Source organism: Lemur catta, chromosome 10 (genome assembly GCF_020740605.2).
Source record: "Lemur catta isolate mLemCat1 chromosome 10, mLemCat1.pri, whole genome shotgun sequence".
Classification (NCBI taxonomy): Eukaryota; Metazoa; Chordata; class Mammalia; order Primates; family Lemuridae; genus Lemur; species Lemur catta.
Window position 1 is genome coordinate 33,391,983 of NC_059137.1, and position 26,104 is coordinate 33,418,086.

Here is a 26,104-nt window from a genome sequence, read left to right on the forward strand (position 1 = left end):
TAGTGTGTGAAGTTAGGTAAGAGCGGTGGGTTGAATTGTGGACCCAAGAAAGATATGACAGCATTCTTACCCCTGGAACCTGTGCATGTGACCTTATTTGGAAAAAGGGTCTTTGCAGATGTCATTAAGGATCTTGAAAGGAAATCATTCTGGATTACCCAAGCGGGCCTTAAATCCAATGACAAGTGTCCTTGTGAGAAACAGAAGCGGAGAAGACAGACACAGGGAGAAGGCCCGTGAAGGTGGAGGCAGAGGTTGAAGTGATGCGGACACAGGCCAAGGAATGCCTGGAGCCCCCAGAAGCTGGAGGAGACTCAGAGTGTTCTTCCCTGAGACTTCAGAGGGAGCACAGACCTTGGTTTTAGACTTCTGGCCTCCAGAACTGTGCAAGAATAAATTATTTGTTCTTTTAAGCTACCCATGGTAGCTTAAACAGCCCTAGGAAACTAATATAGTAAGTGACAGCTTCTGAGGGCTTCATCCTTAAAATAGGCCTAGAAATGAATAATGCCCACCTTCCAGGGCATCAGGGAGGATTAGAAGGGACAGTGCCTATAAAAGATTTAGCCCACGCCCAGCGCGTCGAGAGCACCTGATGAGGTTAGCTGTGACATGGAGCATCCTTTTTACCCGGCTCTCGGCCACCTGCCCCTGAGCCCTCTCAGAGCCCACGGGAGCCGGCCCCTCCTGTCACCGTGTTCTCATGTCTGCCTCATTGCCCCTGGGCCCCTGCGCCCAGCCCAGCCTGTCCCTGACTCCCAGACCCGGCTGCAGCACCCCCAAGCCATCACCGCCAGAGCGAGGCTCTGAACATCCACGCATGGCGTTTTCATATTTCACCCAAGAAGTCATTTTCTTACATGATTCAAACACAGAAGCTTGGAGAATTAGAGTGAGAAAAGTACTCGGAGCCGGAGTGATTTCTGCCAACGGGTGTGGAGGATTTTCCCATGTCCGCTCGGGCTCATTCTTTCTTATCTGCGTTTTACAGCAGACAGGAATCTGGCTGACGAGAGATTGCATGTTTGTACCAATTATTAAAAATATATGGCAGGCTTCTGGAAATGCATTCACGTGCCAAGGAAAGAGAACGCATTCACCAGTCTGAGCTCCTGCACTGTGGGCTTTGGAGGAATGATGGGACAGCCGTGAGCATGATAGAAGGTTTGGGTCCAGCTGCCACCTCCCAGCTGTGTGACCTTGGGTGAGTGAATTACCCTCTCTGAGCCTCAGTGCCCATAAGGAGAAGTTCATTCCTCCCTCATAGGTTTACTATGAGCATTAACTGAGGTAACACATTCAAGTGCCAAGCACAGAGTCTGGGACATAGAAGGAGCTCATCAGTGTGACTTCTGTTTCCACCACCTGCCCCAGAATCTCCTGACTCCATGAGGAGGTTGACATTGACCCTGCCGGCCTCCCAGGGAGGTCCTGAGGGGCAACACTGCTGAGATCAAATGTGTGGGGTAGATTTACACCTCGCAAGGCACTTCCGTTGACATCCACTCTAATCCTGTGGACTCTCTGCGGCAGTTTTCTGTTCCCACCTTGCAAGGTGAGCACCTGAAGGCCTCTAGGTCACACAGGTAGCAAGTAAGCCTCAGAGGTGACAAGCCAGACCTGCCACTCCCCAAAGCCAGATTCCTTCAGGCTCCATGCTGACTGGCACATGGATGATGGATGGGAAATTGCTGCCACGCCGCAGAACTCTGCCCCGGCCTGAGCCTGTCACTGTGGATATCTCCAGCACCTGCGCAGACCTCCAAACTGCCTTTTTGATCACGTTTGTTGTCCTCACTTCCCCTTCTAGGCATGAGCCGGTTGAATCAGTCTCACTGGGCTCATTCCAAGCCAGTCTCTGAACTTGAGCACGTGCGGTTAAAATGCAACAATGCGTGCACACCCTCACTGCCACCTGCCACGTGCCCTCTCACGCATCCCCACCCCCTGCCCCACCCACACTCGCTGGCTCGCACGTCCGGGAGGCACTCAGCACAGTCCGTCCTTGGTTACGGAGGAGCCCTCGTGAAGCTCAGCTATTAATGCACTGTGAGGACGCTAGAGAGACATGCGTCATTCATCCATCTGCCAAACCCATGTTTGCTGGGCACCCACTGTGTGCCAGATACTCGGGCCACAGCGATGGGCAGGCACAGCCCCTGTTCTCAGGACTACCCCAGTCCCGGGCACAGATAAGCTCATTGAACATGTCAGTGTAGGGGGTGAGTGCTGGAGCCCAGGGGAGGCTGCTCACCCGGCCTTGAGAAATGTCTCACAGAGAAAAGCGGGAGAGGACTTCCCCCAAGTCTTCAAAGAACAAGCAGGATTTGGATAAAGAAAACAGGAGCTGAGCAAAACAGTTCAGCCTTTCCTCAAAAAGTTAAACAGAGCTACTCTATGACCCAGCAATTCCACTCCCGGGTATACACACAAGAGAAATGAAAACATACGGCCACACAAAAACACGTACAGGAATGTTCACAGGAGCATCGTTCATAAAAGCCAAAAAGTGGAAACAACCCAAATGTCCAACAGCTGGTGAATAGATAAATAAAATGCGGTATATCAATACAAGGGAACATTATTCAGCCACAAAAGGCAATGAAGTGCCAATATATGCTACAATGTAGACAAACCTTGAAAACATTACATTCAGTGAAAGAAGCCAGACACGAAAGGCCACATGTTGTGTGATTCCATGGATATGACATGTCCAGAATAGGCAAATCCATAGATAGGAAGGAGATTAGTGGTTGCCCAGGGCTAGGAGAGGGGAGATTGGGAGTGATTGCTAATGGCTGTGGGTTCCTTACTGGGGTGATAAAAATTGTGAGATAATAGTGATAGTTGTACAACACTATGACTATATTAAAAACTACTGAATTGTACACTTAGACAATGGTGAAAGTGGTGAATTTTATCTCAATTAAAAAACAAATGGCAGGCAAGGATATACAAGGGTATTTCAGATGAAGAAATAGTCAAAACAAGCGTAGAGAGAGAGGGACGTGCTCTTGGGGAACAGCAAGTGTCCAATACCAGAGCATAATGCACTGTAGTTTTCTGCTGTTGCTTCACAGCTTTAAAGGCTAAATGGGGCCGGGCGCGGTGGCCCATGCCTGTAATCGTAGCACTCTGGGAGGCCGAGGCAAGAGGATCACTTGAGCTCAGGAGTTCAAGACCAGCCTGAGCAAGAGTGAGACCCAGTCTTGAAAGAAGAGAGAGAGAGAGAGAGAAGAAAAGAAAGAAAGTCTAAATGATTATCAGCCCCCATCCCTACAGAATCTGTTAGATGTTTTTGGTTGCAGGTAACTCAAAGTGGCACAAACAATAGAGGGAATGTATTGGCACCCTGAAAAGGCACAGAAGTGAAGTGGACATAAGACACAGTCTGATCAGGGATTAGTTCCATTTCTCTGTGATTCTTTTGTCTCTGCCCTCTTCCACGTATGAAATAAGTCATCACACTAGCTTCCACATGTTACAGAGCTATAAAAAGAAAGATGTATTTCAACTAGAAAGACTTTAGGTTTCTTGGACAACATAGAACTTTAGCCAAGCTTCAAATGATGGCTAAAACCTCAAGGAGCACATGTCTCAGGTAGATGAATCACCCTGAGCAGGAAAGTGTAGGATATGTCTGAGGAAGAGTTCAAGAATCAGTTGGATCTGGAAGCTCGTGGGTGGAAAGTAGGTGCAGGGCCGGAGGGAACTTGGACTTCACCTGGAGACGATGGGGAGCCGTAGAGGAATCTCAGCAGTGGGGCAACGCAGTGAGCTCTTTATAAAGCCTACTCTGGTTATCAGATAATGTTATGGAATTATTGCTACTTTTCTTAGGTGTGATAATGTGGTGATTAGTAGGACAATGTGCTCATTCATGCTGAAGTGTCATGGAGTCTGCAATTGACTTTCAAATGAGTTGGGGGAAAGTGTGTGTGTGCAGGGGGTGGGGGGTGTGTGCATGTATGTGTAAAGAGAAGGAGGGGAGAGGGAGAAAGAGAGGAAGCAGATAGGACAAAATGTGAGCAGTTGTCGACGCCTGGAGGAGAGCGTGCGAGTGTTCGTCGTGTTAATACTATTCAGCTTTTCTATATGAGAAAAGGAGAAATGGGGGTGGGGGTGATAGACCTGAGAGAGGGACAGGCTGGGGAGGTGGCACAGTCAGGGCGAGAGAGAGTCAGCCCCAAGGTGCAGGGAGGGCTGAGGCGCCCCGGGCGCAGGGTGGGTGGACGTGTTGATGCGGGAGGTACGATAGCCCAGTGACTCTGCAGCTTCGAGCCCGAGGGCCCAAGAGGACCTCGGTGCCAGGAATAGAGCTTGAAGGCAGCAGAGGAGGAGGAGGAGGAGGAAGAGAAGGAGCCCCCAAGGAAGACCATTCTGCTGCCTTCATAATCCTCGCTTCTCTGTGTGACTAGTGTTGAGTCATAGAATTTTAAAGTCTGAAATGACCCAAGAAATCACCTAAACAAAGCACTCATTTTCCCGATGGGGAAACGAAGGCACAGGCTTGCCTGGACTCCCAGCGTCAGATAGGTGACTAAGGCAAGCTGCCCACTCAAACCATTCCTCAGATGCCTGTTGCAACCTTCCTGCTCTTCCTATGAGCACCCCAGTGACCGTCTCCAGGAGAGATGACGTGAGGGTGTGCCGGGCTGGTCTGCCTTTCCCGGTGAGTCACTGGAAGTGTTCTGTGAACGTCCATGTCATCAGGGAGCTTGCTTGGGTAGATTGCCATGTGGGCATTTCGCTCAGGCCAGGCACTGGTCTAGGGGCTTCATACATATCAGTCCTCTTCGTCCTCCATCCTGTGAGGCAGGCACTATGTTTAGGCCCATTTTACAGATGGCAACAATGAGGTTGAATGGCTGCAGCAAGGTCACGTCCTTTGTGAGTGGCAGAATTGGGACTAGCACTCAGGCAGTCTGGTGCCAAGGCTGGCATCTTTAATCACCTTGCCACAGACCATGCCCCCACGTGTGGGTCTCCTATCTCCTGTTCTAACACACTTCCCTGCAATCTCAGTGACTGGCTGACTGGTTGACTGACTGATGTGTTTATTTTGTCAGGGAGAGGGTCAACAGCCAGTGCTGGCCACCCCCTCATCGGCAGTCTTGCAGCAAGCCAAGGCCTATGTATTTCTCGTAGAGTATTTTGGGGGTCTGTGATAAAGAAGAAATGCAAAACTTAATTTCACTTCCCTGCTACACTGCTCATTCTTTTTTTTAATAACCCTCTCTTATCAGCTTCCTGGCAGCTTTTGCATTTCCTGTGCATGTTAATGACTTTATTAATTACGTTGATATCTTTGGTTCTGCCCAGCATATCTTGGTGCTTTTTGTTTCCAACGTGCACCCATTTTGCCTTGCTCATTGGCATACGAGGGCCCAGTTCCCATTTCTAAAAGGGATTCTTTGAGCCTCAGTAAACACATGGCTTTCAATTAGTCGCGCAATCATCATTCCCATTTTCATCGCAGCCACGTCACTAATAGAGTGTTTTTAACATTCTCCCGAATAGAGGCTGTATTGTTAAGTTTCTGACATTGTTCCTCAATCATTGTTTCTGCTCCAGGTCACAGCTCAGAGAACCCCATAACCTAGCGCTGAGTGAGATGAGAAACAGTGAAGTCTACGGGGGGCAAGGGAGGACTGAACGCTGGGGTAGAGGAGACAGGGCTTTGTGGGATGGGGCTGGAGGGTGACCTGGGACCAGACCCTGGGAGGCCTGAATGTTAAACTGAGAAAGTCAGACTTCATCCTAAAAGCCAACGCCTCCCCGAAGTATTACATATGGCATAGAATACTGATGCCATTAGGTGTCCCAAAATAAAAAGGAATGGGGAGGGGTTTCATGGTCCAAAGTTTTAGAAATCCTGGAAACTATGTATCTGCCTCTTGGAAATGTATAATGTACTTTGAGCATGGTAAAGGCTCTGAAAAGGTCTGCAGTTTAAAATATTTTTAATAAATCATTTAATTTTTAATACTAAAAAAAATTTAATTAGCATTTCCAAAACATCTTTGGCCACAGGACGCTTTTACTGTATAGCATATTTACATTCACCCATTCTAAGGAGTATCATTTAGGACGTGCTGTTGGAGGGGCTGAGGAGCCTCCGTGGGTTTTGGGCAGGAGGGCACGCTTGGACTCTGTTTCAGAAAGCGACTCTGGCAGGGCAGACTGCAGGCAGAGGCAGAAATGAGACCCCCAAACGGTGCCTGCAAGACAGGTTCCTGAGGACCAAAACCACAGGTTTCAAATGTTTCAGTGTTTTCTTTCCATTTTATTTCAAGCTGCATTGTTGACTTAAAATTGGAAAATCAGCGTTGCTATAATAAATCATAGCACAAGGATTTTACTCAGGCATAAAATCTGAATGAGAAAGCAATCTGTGCAGTCTTCCATCTTCAAAAGGAGCATTTAGCCCAACAGGGTGTTGGAACACAATAACCATCTGTCCCTGTGGATCCCAAGTTCAGCGAGGCTTTCCAATCAGATAGACCAGATTCAGGTTCCAGTCCGCACCGTAGTGGCTCTGTGTCCCTGAGCAAATGGCTTCACTTCTCTGTGCCTCAGTTTCTCCATACAGTACAGAAGAAAAATAATCCTTTTCTCACAAGACAGTTTCAAAGATTGAATGAGGTGACTCGTGCAAGTGTAACTTAACACAGTGCCTGACATGTGATAACATAAAAACAAATGTAATTGCCCTTCTATATTAGGCTAATAAAGAACCCCTAAATTTCAGCAGCTAAATGCAGCAAAGGTTGATTTCTCACTGAAACAGAGTCCAGCTGGGAATCCAGGTAGTGCTACAGAGCAGGCATCTTCTGTGAGCAACTCGGTGATCTGGACGGCAACGCAGGGCAGCATGCAGATCTTGCAACAGCTCTTCCATGCTTCCGCCCAGAAGGGTCAAATGGCACTTCCACCCACAGCCCATTGGCTAGACTCAGTCATGTGACCCCCACCTGACTGCAAAGGGGCTGAGAGCTGTGGGTGAGCAGATGGGGCGTCAGTGGGCACCAGCCTCTGCCACTCTTTCCCTTCCCTTTGGTCAGTGCCCTTAACCCTTCTGAGCCTCAGTTTCCTCCCCTGTAAATTAGGGCTAATCCTTCCTGTCCTGCCTTGCACTGGATTGTTATAGGAGCTCATGAGATCATATATTTGAAAAATGCTAAGTTAAGGTGAGAGGCAGTTATATGCTTACTTTTTTGCTGTGCCAAAACCACATCACATTCTTTGGTTCATAGGGAAAAAAATGTACAACTTCAACCTTTCTTAAATCTACGTTCCTGTTCTTGTTCCCCCAGCCCCATCTCTTCTCTGGGTCACACACTCCCTCCTCCCATTTGGAGCTTTTAAATTATTTGTCATGAGATCATTAAGGTCACTCACCAGTAGCCTTTAGTGGCCTGCTTTTGGAATTGCCCACCAGGCAGCACATCCCAAAGGGATGTCATCGTGAGGGATGACAAGGAGGTCACTAGGAATCTCTCCTGGGCAGCAGAGAAAAATCTCAGGGGTTCTGAGTCACAGGACACATGGTTCCTTAGGTCTCTGAAGAACGCCTGCGAGGTGTGTGTCCCATGTGTGTGTGTGAGTGTGCACATGTGTGCGTGAGTGTGACTGTTTCAAACCCAAATATTCCCCTAAACATGGACATTGACAGTGTAGACGGCCAAGCTCCAGGGTGTGGTTTGGCTGCCACATAACTCATGCAAGCTCAGGGGACAGCCCCGGGCAAATGGGAGCTAGACACAGGGAGGGAACAACAGTCTTGCCCTACTCAGACCCCCTGGGTGACTCGCGTTCTCATCTGGGCCCCAGACCCTAAGGAGACAGTGACAAGATCAAGTGTAGCAGGATGGGGAGAGAATAAGAAGTCATGCCATGTAAGAAAGGCTGATGGCAGCCCAGAGAAGAGAAGGCTTAGAGGGCACAGTCTCTGTCCCTAACCTCACAGGAGCTGTCCGGAAGCCGAGGGAGGAGCCCCAGAGGGCAGAGCCCCGGCCAGTGGGGAAAGTTCCCGAAATACAGACTTCAGCTTAGGATAAGGAAGAATGTTAACGATTAAATCCGACCTAACCACAAATGAACTGGGCTTCCTTAGAAGGTAGTGAGTATCTCATCACCAGAGGTATGCAAAGAAAGGTTGGACGAGCCCTTGGCAGGGACTGCACACTACGGAGGGGAAGCGAGAGAAGACAGTTGAGTCTCTTCAAGCCCAAAAGTTGTGTGACTCTGAAATAGTGTAACCTCAGAAGACTTTTATATACATATCTATAAAATATGTTTATTTGCTTACTTATATATGTTCATTGCCAAGGGGTGTGTGTGAAATGAGTTGAGAACAGCTTTATAGTTATAACGAAATTGAAGCCTCGTGTTCATCACTGGTAACTCTCATCATCTGTGCGGAGCAGAGAGCACTAGCAGGCAGGAAAGAGACTGGCCGAAAGAATGAGCCCCACTGCAGAGGGAAGAAGGGGGTGTACCCTCTCCCGTGGCCTGTTGCTGCCCAGGGAGTCCCACACACCACCAGCGGTGGCAGCGGCAGCAATTACAACATCCAATTTTGGAACAGTCTTTGCAACATTGCACTTTTGTGGCTCCCAATACACTCAGCTCCCTGAATGACAACAGGAAATGAAATGAGCGTATTGTTCTCACATGCATTACCGTGGGGCGTGTGTGTGTCTTGGATTTGTAGTCTTTTGTCTTACCATGCTTTTGCTTGATACCCAGAACAGCCCTCAAAGCGGGTGACACCAGCATTTCTCAGAGGAGAACTGGGGCTCCGAGTGAGCATGTGACGGTCCAGGGGCCAGAAGCCTGGTTCAAGTCCAAGGCCAGTGGCTGTCCGTTATTCCAGGGCTCCACAGTGTTCCACGGAGGCTGCAGGGAGTAGGAGAAGGGACACTTGAGGTCCATGCAGGCAGCAGATTTCCTTTCTCTGTGGTGAGCTGGGCTCCTAGAACGAGCCAGAGTGCCAGGGAGGGGCACGCACAACGGGAAGGGCCCTGGGCTTGGAGTCAAGACACTCGAGTGCCAGCTGCTCAGATTCCTTGATGTGTGACCTTGGGAATGTTCCAGCCCACTCCTGGGCTCAGTATTCTCCCAAGCAAAACAGGAATGAGGCTGATGACCCTACTGACCTCCCAGGGTTGCCAGGCAGATCTCAGGAAGTTGAAACCGTAACGTTGAGCGCGCTTGCTCTTGCTCAGCAGCAGTGGAGTAGAACAGCTCTGTCCAGGATCCCGCATGCCATAGTGTCCTGATTTAGAGAATCTTTGCCCCCTAGTTCTGTCACCTCCCCATTCACGCCAAGCTGAGCTTGGACTTTGCAGCAGGGAGTTGCCACGAGCAAGCAGCCAGGTCGAGCACTGAGTTATCAGCAGACGCCTGTGAGAAGGTGACGAGAGACATGACATCAGCATGGCCGGACCAGGGCTGAGCACACCACTCAGCTGCCTTGAGGTCTGGGCAGGAAGGTCCGAGCCTGGGCAGGAGAGATGCCAGCCTGGCAAAGGACAGGCTGGGCAGCGTGGACAGGGCCCTCTGGGAGCTACACTCGCTTCCGGGAACAAATCTCACCCCAGGCCTGAGGGTCTGGCCCAGAGGCGGTGTGGTGGGTGGGGCGCTGCAGCAGGCACTCCCAGGCCAGGCTGGGAAGTACGGGAAGGGGTCGCCCTTGCCAGCTCAGGGCCACGATCAAGTCTAGCTTGGGGCAGGGCTTCCCATCCTGTTCCACATCCCAGCGCACAAAGAGAACAATGTTAGCACAGCACCCGGGTGACGACAGAGGCTGCTTGTGGCTGGAGGTGCCTGGCCCAGGAGAGCACCATCTTGGGGCACTTGTAGCCCACTCCTGGCACACCCTGACCAGGGCACACCGTTGGGGAAACCTAGACTCGTGGTTCATAGCAAAGGTGTAGGGAGTTAAGCAGACCTGAGTCCAGGCCCCAGTGCCTCCCTTCTTAATTCCTGTGTCACCCGGAGCATGTCACTCAGCCTTTCTGGGCCTCAGTGTCCTCTAGGATGGGGGCTGTGCTAGAGCTCACGCCTGTGGCGATCGTCTGGATGAAATGAGATGATGTATGTGACACGCTTAGCACAGAATCTCGCCCTCAGTGAGCGGTCGGTGAGCGTGGGGGGTCAGAGAAAGTACAAGTGGGGCAGTAACAGCAGAGGAGGAAAGAGTCCGGCACGGACGCCTCCAACACAAGGAAGCAGAGGCGGCCACACATTCGCAGCACAGGCGTGGAGGAGCCTCGGGAGGTGGCCCAGACAATGGAGGCCTTGAGGAATGTGGGGGGGGAAGGGCCCCCCAGGATGAGGGGACGGCACAGCAGAGGCACCAGGAGGGGGGTGACAGGGCCGAGGCTCCACAGGAATGTGGGGTCTGATTCCAGAGGGGCACGGAGGCCAGGATCATGGATCTGGGCGTCTCTCCTGTGATTTGGGGAGCTGTTGAGAGTCTTTGAGTGTGGGATTAGCATCGAGGGGACAATCTCTTGGGGGCAGCGTGGAGGAGGTAGATGGGGAGACACGAGAGAGAGAAAGCAGGCCCTGGTGGACAGCAGTAGCCTGGGGGCAGGAAGTGGGGTGAGTGGAGTGGACTTCATACAGGTGGCTGGGTGTTGGGGGCCGGGGTGGGCACAGAGGAATGAGAAAGACTGAAGGGACACCAGGTTCTGGTCTCACCTGGGTGGACAGGGGGCTGTTCTCTGAGCTAGCAAACCCGGGAGCCACGGCAGGTTTAAGGGAGAAGGGCACAGAATGGGGAGAGGGCAGGGCCCGGGGACAAGAGGCTGCAAAACAAAACGAGTGTAGCCAGCCCAGGGGGTCTGGAAGCAGAGGACCAAATAAGGTCCCCTGCATTTGGCCACCCAGAGGTCCCTGGAGGCCACGGGGAGCGATTTGGGAGGGGATGACTATGGCTGGGGAAAGGGCTGCAGACACCTTTTCCAAGAAGCACAACAGAAGGGGAAGAGAGACGGCAGAGAGGCTGAGAGGCAGCAAGCAGCACGGAGGGGTCAGGCCACCGGCAGTGGCACCGGGCAGGGGGAGGAGCAAAGTGCCCAGGAGAGTAGGAGGCCCGCGAAGCAATTAAGGGCTAGGTTTTTCGTCTCTCAATCATTTCCCAGTCGCTGCTAGGTCCAAGCCAAATGACTGTTCGCTCATTATGCTCTTGTTTTTTTTTATTCTCGGGCTTTAATTTACAGCACTCGGGATCTTACTGGACCACATCCATGTCTGAGGGACCCAGGTTCCGCTTCAGCCCCTTTTGTCTTTCTGTCTCTCTCATGGTTCTACTCGTGCCTGCCTGCTGCCCACGCACACAGCCGCTGGGGGTCAGGCCTGTCCCTGGACCGCAGGAGAAGCATGGCTCCACTCTCGGGACAGAGGTCACACCCACGTGCACCCCTGGGACATGCCATCCTGCTGACTGCTGCCCGGCCAGGTTGGGGTGAGGGGTCCAGGCGGGCATCCCAGCCCTGCTGAGGGTGGGGTGCAGGCCAGACTCCGGCAGCCGAGGCTGGGGGACCACAGAATCATGAAACGTTCGTACTTGGGAGGGCCTTGCAGGGAAGGGGACCTGCTTGCTCAAGGTCAGCAGCACTCAGTGCTCCTTCAACAAAAATCGGTGACCATGTGAATAGTTCCATGTCCCATGTCAGCGGGGGCCTCCTGGGTGTTGAGACCCACTTCTCAAGAGTGGAGCCAGGCCCTGTGCTGTGAGGGGCTCGTTTTGCAAAGGAAGCCAGAAATCTGAGTTTTCCTATGATACCACCTGCGTTTTAAATGCTGGCCATGAAGTCTGGAAGTTTGAAACACCATGTAGGCCAAGTAAGACACACCTGTGGGCCACACCTGTGGCTGCCGGTTCATTTCCCCCTGGAGCACGAGGGCAGACTCCCGCCCTGACACCAGCCGTCCCTCTGTCTCTCCAGGGTGTGAGCAGCCGCCCCCCGTGTCCCGGTGGCTGGGCCGTTGTTCCATCGTTCCCCAGTGCAGTGTGGGCGGGCGCTGGTCTCTCATGACCCGGCTCAGGCAGGCTCCCTGGGAAGGGCATGGTGTCCCCACCCTCGTGCCAGGCACTGCAGACCGCGAAGCTGGCGCCTGCCCCCAGTGTGCCTCGGGAAAGCCCCCAGGCCCAAGCGCCTCCAGGCTTTGGGTTCCACTTGCCCCAGAGGCCTCAGACCAGCCAGGCAGGGAGAACAGGGGCAGAAGGCCCATCTCCACTGGAATGACAAAAGGATTGAGATGACCTCACCTGCAGGAAAGAGGTCTGGCCCCTGCTTTGCCTCTGATGCACAGTGTCACCTTAAGCAAGTCTCTTGTCCTCTCTGAGCCTCAGACTCCTCACCTACAAAATGGGCATAAAATCCCTGCCTCTTTCACCAGACTGTCCTGAGGTCCAAATCAAAGCGACATCACAGTATGAAAGCATCCATGGGCTGCAAAGGGCTTGACATGTTAGCACCTCTGTCACTGGGTGTGTCAGCCTTTCACCTTCCCAGGATGACCTTTGCCCCAGCTATGACCTGTCCACAGCCACAGGACGTCCTACTAGATTCCAAGGTCGGACTCAGGGTCCCTCTCTAGACAGGACTGTGCAGGGGTCCCGCTGCTGACCTGTCCTCGTGCAGAGCCTGAGCTCCGGGCCCTGCCAGGTCCAGCCACCGCCCACGGCTTCCCCTGCTGTCTCTCTTCCCGCACTGCCTCCTTCCCCTAGACGGTGCAGCCTCTGCGCCTCTGCTCTGGCTGTTCCCTCCCGTGTGCAGGGTGTGGGCCGGGGCCAGGACATCGTGTCTGGGTCTCCACTCGGTCACCTGCTCGCTATAAGTCCTTTTCTGGGCCTCAGTTTATCCATCTATAAAAGGAGGAATTGGATTAGTGCAGAAGCCCCTTAGTGTTTGGAAATGGGGGCAGCGGAGGGAGATTTGGGCTGTCGCAGTCACTAGAGAATAGTGGTGGCACTTAGTGCTCAGGGCCCAGGGGTTCTGTGTGCCCTGCACAGTACAGGACAGGCCCTCACAACAAAGAATTACACTCTGCACCCCCAAAGAAAAATTGCCGAAGTGCCCCTGTTGAGAAACTCTGGTGGATGATCTCACAGGCCCTTCCAGATCTGTCGTTCTGAAAAAAAAAAATCACCCAAACTTATAATCAAGCATTCTAAAAAGCAATTCTTACCTTGACATGACAGCTTCTAGCTTTGCTGCCTCAGAAAGGTAAGGCTGCTGCTGTGCAGATAAGCAGTCCAGCCCTGAGGGATCTGGAAGGTTCCTCCCAGCTCCCGCACTCCGTGTCTCTGCAGTCGGAGATAATAGTGATGGTTTGCACACTGGGAGCAGGCTCTCCGGTCCCCACAGCCTGCAGAACACACCGCTTACCTCCTTTGATCACCTTGCCAACCCTGGGAGGTTGCAGACGAGGAAGTCGTGGCTCAGAGTGGCCTAGAGATGTACTCAAAGTCACACAGCTGGCAAGGGACGGACTTGGGATCTGGACCCAGAGCCCCTTCCCCTCCCTGCCCAGCTTCCTTGATAGGATCCCCCGTGTCCCCCAAAAGAGGCAGTGCTGGGTCACCTGCCTTCCCAGGAAAAGGGAAGCATCTCAGGGCTCTGAAATACAGCCCCCGTCCCATACACACACACACACACACACACACACACACACACACACACTCAAACTCACATTTATGAACATACACTCACCTCCAGTGGAAAAACCTATCGATTTTATCATATATTTTAAAAATCAACTTTGAAATTTAACAAAAAGGCAGGAATGGCCCAGGGAGGAAGTTCTGTGAGCCAGCTTCTGGGAGCGGGTCGGAGAGTAGATGGCACCTCCTCCCTCAAAGCAGTGCTGGCCCAGCCAGGCCCGGGAACCGGGGCCACCCACAGCGGTGGCAGGGTGAAAGGTTGGAGGTACCCGAGCCAAGAGCCCCGTGGGCAGAGGTGAAGCTCGTGCTCCTCCTCCCGAGCACCCTCTGGGCTCCCCACCCTCCCTGCCTGGGCCGTCGCCCAGCCCAGCCCTGACGCCCTGGCCAGCCCCGCCCGGGACACGCAGAAGCAGGCAGCTGTCAGGGTCTGCTCCAGGGTCACAGACACAAGAGTAGCTGCATTGTCTGCCCTTGTGCTAAGCCGTCACTATCTCCCTGTCAGAGGGGTGCAGTTGACAAAGAATCCTCGTTCTTAACCAAAGAATTTCTAAGTTGATAACCAAATGTCACCCCATTATCTAAAATCCTGTACGGCCCTGCTGCCCAAAGGGTGGCCCCTAGAGCGGCAACAACAGTGTCGCCTAGAGCTGCTCAGAAGAGCAACGTCCCGCCCCCACCAGGCCTGCTCACCTGAGTCTGCAGCTCAACACGCCCGCCAGGCGGGCTGTGTGCGCAGCTGTGCTAGAAGCCATGCTGGTCCCTTGCTCGTCACTCCCCCCCTGGGTTTCACACGGCTGGTATTTCTCATCCTCCAGGTCTCAGACTAAATGTCACCACTTCAGAGAAGCCTTCCCAGACTACCTGACCCGAAACAGGTCCCCCTGTCAGCACCACTCAAAGGGCCTGCGGTTCCCTTGGGGACTATTTGTCACCACGTGCATTCACAGCTGTATCGTGCAGTTTGTCAAATGTCTGTGGCCTCCACTAGAATGTAGGCTCCAAGAGGGCAAGCACCACGTCGCCTTGTTCACCCTGTCCCCCAGCATCTAACACGGGGCGTGACACACAGCAGGCACACGATGCAGTCGATTTTGAGTGAATGCATGTTGGACAGACACCGTCATGAGGTGCAGGGCGGACACAGTCATCCCTCAGTGATTCAGGCTCACGTGAACTACAACGTAAATTCACCCATGGGCTCCCTTTGCAAATGGGAAACTGAGGTCTAGAAAAGTGTGGGGCTTGCTCACGGTCACCCAGCAAGTCTGTAGCAGGACCAAGGCCTTTGACCTTTCGGGCCAGGTCTCCACTCGCACTCTGACCCCCTGCTGTGGGTTTGCACGGCCGACAATGCGGGAGGTTTGCAGGGGCCACTGACCTACATTGTGAATAATTGCATTATACAGAGGGACTCTCGGGCCAGCTGCTCTCCTTTCACCGCACAGATGGGGGAGGCTTTCCCAGGCAGCGTCTCCGAGCCTCCCGCTGAGCTGCAGCCTGCCCAGGAGTCAGGTGTGAGCACTTCGGTCCTCTGGCCATGGCAAAGAGGCGTGGCCTCTCTGCTGGGCACGGCGCCCCGCCAGGCAGGAAAGAGCATTTGGTCAGCTTCAGTCCTGCTTGCAGCGCCGCAGCCCCGCCTTCACAAAGCCCTGGGGCTGCAGGGAAGCCACTACTGAAGTTTAACAATGAAGTCCTCCTTCCCTCACACACAGTGCCTCGCAGGTCGCAGGGCAGGTGTGTGCCCGCCGTCTCCTTGGATGTGGCACGATGCTTGTGAGAAGAGGGCAGGTGGGGGAGGCACACGCTGAGAGAGGACAGAGCACTGGTTTGGGAGTCAGACAGACCTGGGTTTAGTATCAGCTCTGAGACTTAACAGCTGGAGATCTTGGGCAAGTTACTTCATCTCTCTGTGCCTCAGTTTCCTTGTCTGTAAAATGAGCATAACCCCTTGTCAGATTCTTATGAGACTTCAACAAGATGACATGAGTTGTCAACGTAGCCATTAGCTCATAGTTGTCACTCATGACAAGGCAGCTCTTGGTGTCCTTAGGGCTGAGGTTACGGGGTGAGGTCAGCCACTCTCCCTCTGAAGCTGTGTCTCATGGGGACCGTCCTGGTCTGACTAGAGCTGGAGGCCCGTGAGGACAGGGCTCTTGTCCATCTGGTGACTGACGCATCCCTCCCGGAACAGTACCTGGCAAATTGTAGGGCTTAGTAGCTAGCTAGGTTCTGAATAAACGAATGAATGAATGCTGGGCAATTGCCCAGGTGAGCAACAAGTAGGGAAGAAAAATAAAGAGGAAAAAGCAAGTCATAAGTTCTTGTAAGCCAGTCATCCAGGGCAAGAGAAACATTCTAGGGTGGTGCAAATGCTGGAATCAGCTGTAGGGAGGGCTGAAATCCAGGTGTGCGCCCCAGCCTGGCGTGAGATCCCAGCGCGGCCTCTGCAGCGGTCAGGGCCCCTGCTCGCTGGCCGTGGGCTGCGTGGGTGGCCCACACTGGGAGCAGGCTGAGTCCAGGGCCCAAGTACGGCCTGGGTCCATCCCCAACGGCCCCCAACAGCTGGCCTGGAAGGGGGCTGGGGTGGGTCCTTTATAGTGGGTGGAAATCTGACCTTGCTTTAGGTCAGTGGGTGCCTGCCAGAGTAGCAGAGGATGCTGCTGACAGCATCACCATTTCCAGACCCACAGAGCACAGTAGTTCCCTGTCCCCAGCAGAGGGTAATCCACAGCCACCAGGCTGGACCCGCCATGTGGATCTTTGGTGTCCCCTAGTGGTGCTTTGTTGTATGACACTAACACCGAGTTAGGGTTCAGAGGTGGCCAGCCTGCCCGCCCCCGGGGCCCAGCCATGCTCAGGCGCATTCTCCCTGTGTGTGTGACTGCACAGACCGCTGTGAGCTCCCGTCCCAGGCAGGATCAGGGCAGCCCAGACAAGAGGCATGGCTTGAACAGTTTGCTCTGGGAGTCAGTGCAGGAGTCACTTGGCTTCCTTCACAGACTCCCCACTCCCAGCCCCACAAGTACAGGACCCTTGTCACTCAAACCCGCCCCAGCCCCTGCCACTGGGATCGGCATCCTGTGGCACAGACATGGGGCTGCGTGAGGGCGACGTTAATGAGCCAAAGATTTCTGTGGTTTATTTCTGGATCAGCACCTGCAAACAGGGTGGATGGGCATGGAAGCAGCTCTGCCCACCCTCAGGACCTCTCAGTGGCCCTCCCACCTCTGCCAAGCGGCCAAGGCCATGCTCAAGGCTACTGGGCTGGGTGGAGCACTGAAAGGCCAGAGGTAAGAATAAGGATTTCAGGATTCAGAGAGGTCAGAGCAGGCAGGGAGGGGAGGTGGGGGAGGGGGAGCTCCTGACAAGGCGAAAGGTAACCAGGCTGGAATGCCGGCAGCAAGAGGGGGACGACGGTGCTAGCAGCAGGTCTGTGAAAACTACTTGATGGCTTCTTGGTCAACCCTAAGGAACATGTGAATCGCCAGTGGAGACGGTGATTTAGAAAGCCAAGGAGATCTGGAGCAGGGGGTGTGGGCAGGCCCTGTCAGCACCTCCTGCAGTGCTGAGCTCAGTTCTGGGCCCACAGATCAGCGGTAGACTCGGCAGGTTGCAGGACAGGGTCCTTTCAGAGGAAAGCACAGTGATTGATGTCTCTTCTCTGTCGATCTTCCCTCCTGAGGGAGGGTATACAGACTCAAAGCCAGAGCTTGAGATTATTCTGGGGAGTTCCAGAGGAAAGACAAGTCCCAATGGGTGGAGGTCCCAGAGAAGGTTCCGGTTCAACAAAAGAATGGGCAGGGTGTAGTGGCTCATGCCTGTAATCCCAGCACTTTGGGAGGCTGAAGCAGGAGGATCATTTGAGCTCAGGAGTTCAAGACCAGCCTGAGCGACATAGTGAGACCTCATCTCTACAAAAAAAAATAAGAAAAATTAGCTGGGCATGGTGGTGCATGCCTGTAGTCCCAGCTATTCTGGAGACTGAGGCAGGAGGATCCCTTGAGCCCTGGAGTTTGAGGCTACAGTGAGCTATGATTGTGCCACTGCACTCCAGCCTGGGTGACAGAGCAGAGCAAGACCCTGTCTCCAATAAAATAAATAAAAATAATAGTGCAACCATCTCACTAAGAACAGGACAGGGTGGCTTCTTCTCATTGGGATATATAAGACAGGCCTTTTCAGGTTCCCAGGAAAAGACTTTTATTCCATCCAACAACAGTGTATGACAGAACCAGTCCTCTACTACGAGAATCTAAGATTCCATCATAAATCACTGCCTTTCACTGTAGAACAACAGACACAATCATCGTTAATGGCTTTGCTATTCACAAATGACCGTAACAGGCCTATGCTACTGCATTCTGATGTCCACTTAATCATTAGACATTGAAGAAACCCAGATTCTGCCACTAAGTGACTGTTGACCGTAGGACCAAGCCCATTCTGTCTCCTTAATTAAACAATGAAAGGATGTCAGGGAACCCCCATTACCCTTAGTAAAGTGCAGCCCAGCTCCAGGGGAGGTAGCACTAGGGGAACATCTCTGTCCTTGGCCACTCTGACTTTGGTTTCTGGGGATCAGCTTCCCCTGGGATGTTTCTCACGCAGAGGCCTCAGGGAACCCTGCCGTCCTCTCTAGCACTCCAGTCCAAGTGTGGGCTTGATGCCCAGGGAGCCAAAGAGGCCGAGCTAAGGCTTTCTGTGACTTGGGACAGCAACAGGGAAATTAAGCCTGAAAGAACATGCAGCTGGATGATCTGGCTACAAAATGGCCTGAGCCCACCGGCCCCATCCCCCCAGCCCTTCCTGCTTCCATATGGGAGCGCCATTGTTTCCAGCTCACAGGAACACAGACCATCGCCTGCCTCAAGGGCTAGACCTAGAGAGCAGGGCCAAAAAATTAGGGTTTCCAACTTCCACCTGCCTAAGGCCTGCCTTCTACCCCTGGGTCCCATCAAAGTACCTCTTCTTCCTAGTGACTGACCCTGGGGATGCCCACGCCTTACCCTCAGGGGCATGGCTTTACCCTGGGCCTCAGCAGGGCAACCCCATCAGAACACAACATTCTGAATACAGTTCTTTGACGCTAAACTAAACCCTTAGTAGGATCTATTCTAAAGTCAAACAGATCTGCAAAGTAATCTTCAACTTTACTAACTTTTTTTGTTGATAGTTGTATGGATATATCAATTCTGAAACTATTTTGTGTCTATTGTAGGATTGAGCAAGTGAGTAAATATTTTGATGTTGGAAGCCAGGGATCTCACTGTGGGAGAAGAGTGAGGTGAATCTGGACTGAGGGGAGGCAAGCAAGAGCTCTCTGGTGTTCGATTTCATCCATATCTGTATGTAGATCGATACCAATGATAGATAGAGGCTAGGAGTAATGACACCCTAGAAACAGTGAGAACATCAAGTGCCTAGATCTTGGTTTCTAAACACCATTGTCCACTAAAAAGAACTAGGACTGCTCAGAGAAATGGCTGATTCCATGGCAGAAAAAACACAAGGGGGCAACATTAAGAAGTTTTTCACTGACCAAATCTGGAAAAATTTAAGCATCAAAATGAATAATGATAGCAAGGGATTATAAGACATTGAATTATAAAGGAACCCATGAGTCCATTCTGATATACATAACTTAAGGGGAGAAAGGAAGGCTCTTGTTTGCTGGAGAATGCCAAGTGTTTAAATGTGACGATAGAGTTGGAAATCACCATTTTGCAACTACCAAAATAGTAAGTGACTCAGGTAAGAATCATCAATGGATGCTGAAACCACTGAGTGAATGTTTGTGGGGGAACAGGACACTCACACAGTCTCAAAGTGGCTCCCACAGATTACTTAATAATTACAAAGGGGAAATGGTACCTTTCAAGTGAAGAAATCTGGCAGCCATCACCTCAACCAAGTGATCACAGGTAACGTCACAAAGTGTCATCATGTACCCCTGACATGAATCCTACTTATGCATCCTTGACAATCCTGGATGCCAAGGATGCATAAGATGAATCTAATCATGGAAACACATTCAGGCAAACTCAGATCGAGGAACATTCTACAAAATAACTGAACTGGAGTCTTCAGAAATAGCAATGACGTGAACTACCAAAGTAGACTGAGGAATTGTTTGGCATCAAAGGAAACCAGAGAGATATGACAAGTAAATGCAATGCATGGGTCTATATTAGAGCCTGCTTTGGAAAAACCACAATTGCTTTAAGGGATGTTACTGGGCCAATCAGTGAAATTTGAAAATGGATAGTGTATCCAATAATATACTGCATCCATGTTAAATTTCCTGAATTTGGTAAGTGTGGTTGTGTAAGAGAATCTCCTTATTCTTGGGAAATACATGCTGAAGTATTCAGGGGTGAAGGATCAGGATATCTGCTACTTATTCTCAAATGGTCCAGAAAAAAATAAATGTACAATAGACATTGTTTCACTCCCTAGGTGTCTTTTTCTCCTCTGGCCACCATCTGGCTGATTCTATCCCAGAGTTTCCCAATTCAGATTCCTGAGAGAGAGGACATGCTTGGGGCGGGTCCTCTCCATCACCCCTTTTTGGGCAGAGCACTTTGTACAAGGAAACCTCTCTGACCAGCCTCTGGATTGGCTGCCTGGGGTCAAGTGCCCATCCCTTGTCCAATCAGCTCTGGCTGAGGATGGGTCATGTGGTACATAATATGGCTGCCTCTACTGCTCCAGCAATGGGGGCAGTAGGCAAGAGAGTCTCCTCAGAAGGGCATAGAAGGTCCCAGGCTTGGGCAGACCAGTGCATGTTCTATCTCCAGCTCCCTAAGTTAACTCCAAAGACACCTGAAGGGCTCCCGAGCTAACTTTGTGCCTCATTCTCACCCACACTCTGTCAACAAATGTTAGAGATTCCTACACTAATCCAGGTCTTGTGCTAGATCCTAGGGGCACAGAAGTGACCCTACCCTCAGGAGCTCTGGTCCAAGTTGGAGAGGCATGACAAATGCAGAGAACTGGAGTGCAGGGTTGAATCACAACCAGCAAACCGAAGGTAGTCAACGCCAGCTAAGCCTGAGCCCCACAGCCTGGGAACACAGAGGTGGGGTCCAAAGGGCCTCCTGGGTGGTGGCACTGGCTGTGGCTCATGGGAGGGAAAAGGGCTCTCAGATAGGGACCCAGCTGCTGGAAAGGTGCCCGATGCCATTCCTGGAGTGTCTGTTTTCTCTTTGCACAGCCGGACCCAGCAGGACGGGACATCTCCATCCGCCCTCTCCTGGAGCACTGTGAGAACACCCACATGACCATCTGGCTTGGCATTGTCTATGCCTACAAAGGGCTTCTCATGGTAGGTGCAGAGCAGGAGATAGAGCTGGGGGGACGCTTCTCTGTCAGGCTTCTGTCTCTCAGGGGCCTCTGTCAGCGTAAAAATAAACAGAGCCCCCATGATTAAGCTCTTACTCTGCCAGACCCAGTGTCTGCCACATGCTGTCTCAGTTCCCACCGCAACCCTGTGAGATAGGTACATAATATCCCCATTGCACTGATGAGGACACCAAGGCTTGGTGTCTTGCCCATGGTCACCCAGCTAGTAAGTGACAGAGTCAAGATCTTAACCAGAAAGTAACCCCAAAACTTGTGAGTGCACCTCATAGCTGTCACTGTGCTGCTCCCAGGAACAGCAGTCTGTTGACATCTGGTGTATGTTCCCCTCCTGCATTTCACTGGATCCTCTTAAGTCCATCCCCATTTAGATAATGGGGTGAGTAGAATCACCCCTGTTCTATAGAATGAAGAAAGTGAGCCTTAGAGAGGTTAAATGATTTGCCAAAGGCTACCTGGTAACTTCTGATCTCTGCACCGAGCACTCTTTCCACTCTGCTCATCTGTTAAAATCGAAGATCACATACCAAGGCTACATCACACAATCGTGGAATTTCAAAGGTAGGAAGGTCTTGAAAGGTCAGCCCCACCCCCTACCTTAGCCCAGGTTGATCCTTGAATCCTCTCTCCCATATCCCTTGTAAACCATGCTCCACTTAAGCCCTTCCAGCGGCACGAAACTGGCATCTGCACCCTCCTCAGATCTTTCCACAGGAAACTTAAGCCACCATCCACTTCTGTGTGGAGCCCTCTCCAAAGTCAAATATCCTGGAATTTCTTGTGCTGCTCAAATGCATTCTTACCTGCTGCTGCTTCAGAGAACTTCTAGTGATTGATCCTGTGTCCTTCAAGGGGCCTCACCGAAGGGCGTGTGTTGGAGGACCCTAGGCAAAGATTGTTCCCCACTTCATACCAGTTGAGACCTTCTTGTGGCTTCTGTAGAGGTCTTTTGACCTCCCCCCAGTGCAAGTAACAGGACCACTGGGCTGCAGTATGGGCCCCACAAGGTAATGACCTTGGAGGTGTCCGCAGGAGGTGCGTAGGGTGGAAATGGGAACGTGAGGGCTGCCCAAAGGTCCTGGGCATGGGTAAGAACACACTCGGGAAACACAGTCACCAGAAACTCGGAAGAACTGTCAGAGATGAGTGGCACAGACGTGAGGGCAGAGCCGTTAGCAGCAGCAGAAGTTGCCAGAAGGCAGACCTCAACTCCCTGTAAAGAAGGATTTTTGGATAGCAGGGAGCAGTGTCCACAGATGTCATGGAGCCCCCTGAGAAGGACAAGCTTCTTTCGTGGGAAACATGTTGTGCCGATGACCTGAGCTTCCCTCTGACCCTTATTAAATAAAGAGAGTGAAACTAGACTCTTTCCAGGATCCTTCCAGCCTGTTGTTCCTTGACTCTGAGACTCCGTGAAATCACATTGTGGTGAATCATATTGACATCTTTAAACTGGATTTATCTGTCATGTTTTGATCATTCATTATCTTCTCCCACCTACTTCCAAAAGTGGTTTGAGATGACTGTATCTCTTCCAGCGCAGCTAATGCCTTCAGCCAGCTCACGTGAATAAAATCTATATTTGACAGCACAGATGCTCTGCCATTTAGAGTATGTGCAGGGAACTGTCCCCAGCCCTCCTGGCCCTTAGGGTTTATGACTAAAACCTCACGCCTACCCCTACCCCTTCTGTTCTGGAACCGCAGACCCTCAGGGCTGGAAAGAGCATGCACAGCCCTGAAGGCCAGAAGTCCAAAGTCAAGGCAGGGTTGTGCTCCCTCTGAGGGCTCTAGGGGAGAATCCGTCTTTGCCTCTCTCAGGGTCTGGTGGCTCCAGGCATTCCTTGGCTTGTGACCGCATGGCTCCAATCTCTGCCTCCGCCCTCACATGGCCTCCTCCTCTCTCCAAGTCTCTGCATTGTGTGTCCCTTACAAAGACACTTGTCACTGGATGTAGGGCCCATCCAGATAACCCAGGATGTTCTCATCTCACGATCCTTAATTATATCTGCAAAGAGCCTTTTTTCCAAATAAGGTCACATTTACAGTTTTCAGGGATTAGAGTGTAGACATATATTTTAGGGCCACCATTCAACCCACTACAGATGGGTTGCTTTTCTAGAGAATTCTTCCTAATCTTCACCTGAAATCTACCTTGGCGTAACTTATGCCCGTGAACTGTCATTCTACTCCTTGAAGGCCTAGGACCAAGTTACTGTTTCCTCCTGACAACTCTTCAGAGTGTCAGAGATTTGCAGCCAACCCCCAGGTCCCCAGACTTGTCCATGTTTTGTCACTGGTGGAGACTGGTCACAGTGGTTTGGTGACGCGTCAGCAGCATGGCCGAGAGGAGGACACGCTAACTCCCTGTCAGGGAGCCGTCATCCCAGGCCCCCCTCCAGCCCTGGCAGTCACGCTGTGGGACCCCAGGCAGGTCACTTCACCTGGCCAAGCCTCTGCTTCCTCCGCAAGATGGCACAGCCACCGTGGGATAGAAGGGGTCTCGTGTGACGGAACCGGCATAAAGTAGGCTTCCAACAGTTTCACATTGGTTTCCTCCTCTCACTCAGTATCTGGTTTCTGGGCTTCTAGTTCCCCATATTAAAGAGAATTTTTAAAAAAGACTAAATCAGGCCATGAGCCAACATATTTAGACAAAGGATAAAGAAGAAAGGAGAGGAAAATAATCATGGTTGTATAAAATAATATCAATCACAAAATAGCTTTGAACTTGTCTTTGTACGGAACATTTCAGTCTACTAAGTGCTTTTGCATCCATCTCATTTCATCCACATGGAAACCCTGTGAGTTGGTATTCTTATTCCCATTTCACAGACACTGAAACTGAGGTCTGAGACGCAAAATGCCTTGTCCAAAGTTACCCAGCCAGCGGTTGGCAGAGCAGATTCCAGATCTTCTGGCCTTGTGTCCAGCCCCCTTCTACCACACAGCATCATACTGCCAAGCTAAATCAAACCCCAAAACGAAGGTCCTCAGCATGTTAAATGGTTCATGGGGCTGTCACATGCCCTGAGCTGCCCGGCCGAAGCCAAACGGAGGAGGGGCCTTTGTGAAATAGCCTGGAGAAGCCGCACTGAAGCAGCCGTCCCTGTGTCAGTCAACAGTCTTGGCTCTTCTCCTGCCTGTCACACCACCATTCTGCCCTCTGCCCGCTGCACTGCCCCTGCAGCCTGACACCCAAGAGGGCTAAACCTCAACACCCTGCTGCAGATCACAGCTGGCCTCAACCCTGTCCATTTCTGTTAAGAGATCTATTGGTTAGGAGTAGAGCTGCAAGTGACAGAGAAACCCAAAATAATAGTGGTTGAAGAGATAGGAAATTTCCTTCTCACATACACTTAGTCCAGAGGTAAGCAGTCTTGGGCTGGTGTAAGGGCTTCCAGAATCTCAGCTTCTTGCATCTTGTGGCCCCCACATTGTCATGACACGGCTCCCACATCATGATCTAAGATGCCTTTGTGGTCTAAGACAGGCTGCTGAAGCTCCACCTATCACATTCCACTCCAGCTGTTAAGAAGGAGGGAAAGCAACACCCCTTCCCTTTAAAGACCCTTCCCAGAACTTGTACACACCACCTCTACCTACAGGCATTGCCTGGAGCCTAATAATACAGCACACCTAGTTCTAGGGAAGCTGGGCAATGTAGTCTCTATTCTGCGTGGCTGTGTGCCTTAGGGGATAATAGAAGTCCCTGACACATGAGATCTGCCTAGTTTAATAGAAAAAAAGACTGGCCTGAACTTCTACAGACACAGTCACTTTTGCCACCTATTGCTGTGTGGCCCTGAGCAGGCCCCTTCCCTGTCTCTGGGCCTTAGTGTTCTAGAGAGTGAGGGGAGGAGGTTGAGATCTTATCTACAGTTCCTTCCCACTGTGGCCTCCGCTGGGTGGGTCTGTGTGTGCGCCAGTCACGGGGGTGAAGGAGAACCGGGCAACTGTCACATCCCCAGTCTGTATTTCCTTGGTGGGACTCAACTCAGGACCAAGAGTGGAGACCTATGGTGACATCCAGAAGACCTGGCCAAGACCAAAGCACCCCTAGGCTCATCCCCTAAGTAACCCTCTGTTCCCATTCCCATCCCCGTTCTGCAGCTTCTCCGAGCAGCGAGCGTGTGCTGCCCCTTGGTAACGACCGTCTCCCCTTTCTGTTCACCATTTCAGTTGTTCGGTTGTTTCTTAGCTTGGGAGACCCGCAACGTCAGCATCCCCGCACTCAACGACAGCAAGTACATCGGGATGAGCGTCTACAACGTGGGGATCATGTGCATCATCGGGGCCGCCGTCTCCTTCCTGACCCGGGACCAGCCCAACGTGCAGTTCTGCATCGTGGCCCTGGTCATCATCTTCTGCAGCACCATCACCCTCTGCCTGGTGTTCGTGCCAAAGGTACGGGTGGCACCCGCACCACCCTGGCCGCTGCCTCCATCACGAGGGCATTGCTGGGTTTCCTGCATTTTCTAAAAGTTTTACACATTCTTTCTTTACAATGAAGACAACTCATGTTATAGAAGGTTTAGAAAATGTAGAGAAGTGGGCCGAGCACGGTGGCTCACGCCTATAATATAGCACTCTGGGAGGCTGAGGCGGGAGGATCGCTTGAGGTCAGGAGTTCGAGACCAGCCTGAGCAAAAGTGAGAGCCCGTCTCTACCAAAAATAGAAAAAAATAGTTGAGCATGGTGGTGCACACCTGTAGTCCCAGCTACTCGGGAGGCTGAGGCAGGAGGATCACTTGAGCCCAGGAATTTGAGGTTGCTGTGAGCTAGGCTGATGCCACCACACTCTAGCCCAGGCAACAGAGCGAGACTCTGTCTCAAACAAACAAAGAAAAAAAAAATGCAAAGAAGTAAAAGCCAGATTTTTCAGAATCTCCCATAGTCCCAATACGCAAAAATAATCACTAGTAATGTTTTGTTTGGGTATTTTTTTTGATATTTATGTAAGGATATGTTTCCTTCCAGTCTTTTTTTTTTAATGGCTAGGAGGTAATACTTTTTAAGCTATGGTTATAACACATGCATGTGGTTTTGTGGTTTGCGTTTCTCA

At 51.7% G+C, this 26,104-nt stretch overlaps 1 protein-coding gene across 1 annotated transcript in view; it reads left to right on the forward strand.

The window, feature by feature from the left end:
* The window catches only part of GABBR2 (gamma-aminobutyric acid type B receptor subunit 2), a 365,809-nt gene that overhangs the window by 325,340 nt on the left and 14,365 nt on the right, over positions 1-26,104 (forward strand). The window contains exons 14-15 of the mRNA XM_045563833.1: positions 20,895-21,005; positions 25,222-25,446. Of these exons, the coding sequence (XP_045419789.1) occupies positions 20,895-21,005; positions 25,222-25,446 (336 nt within the window). The remainder of the gene's footprint in view (positions 1-20,894; positions 21,006-25,221; positions 25,447-26,104) is intronic.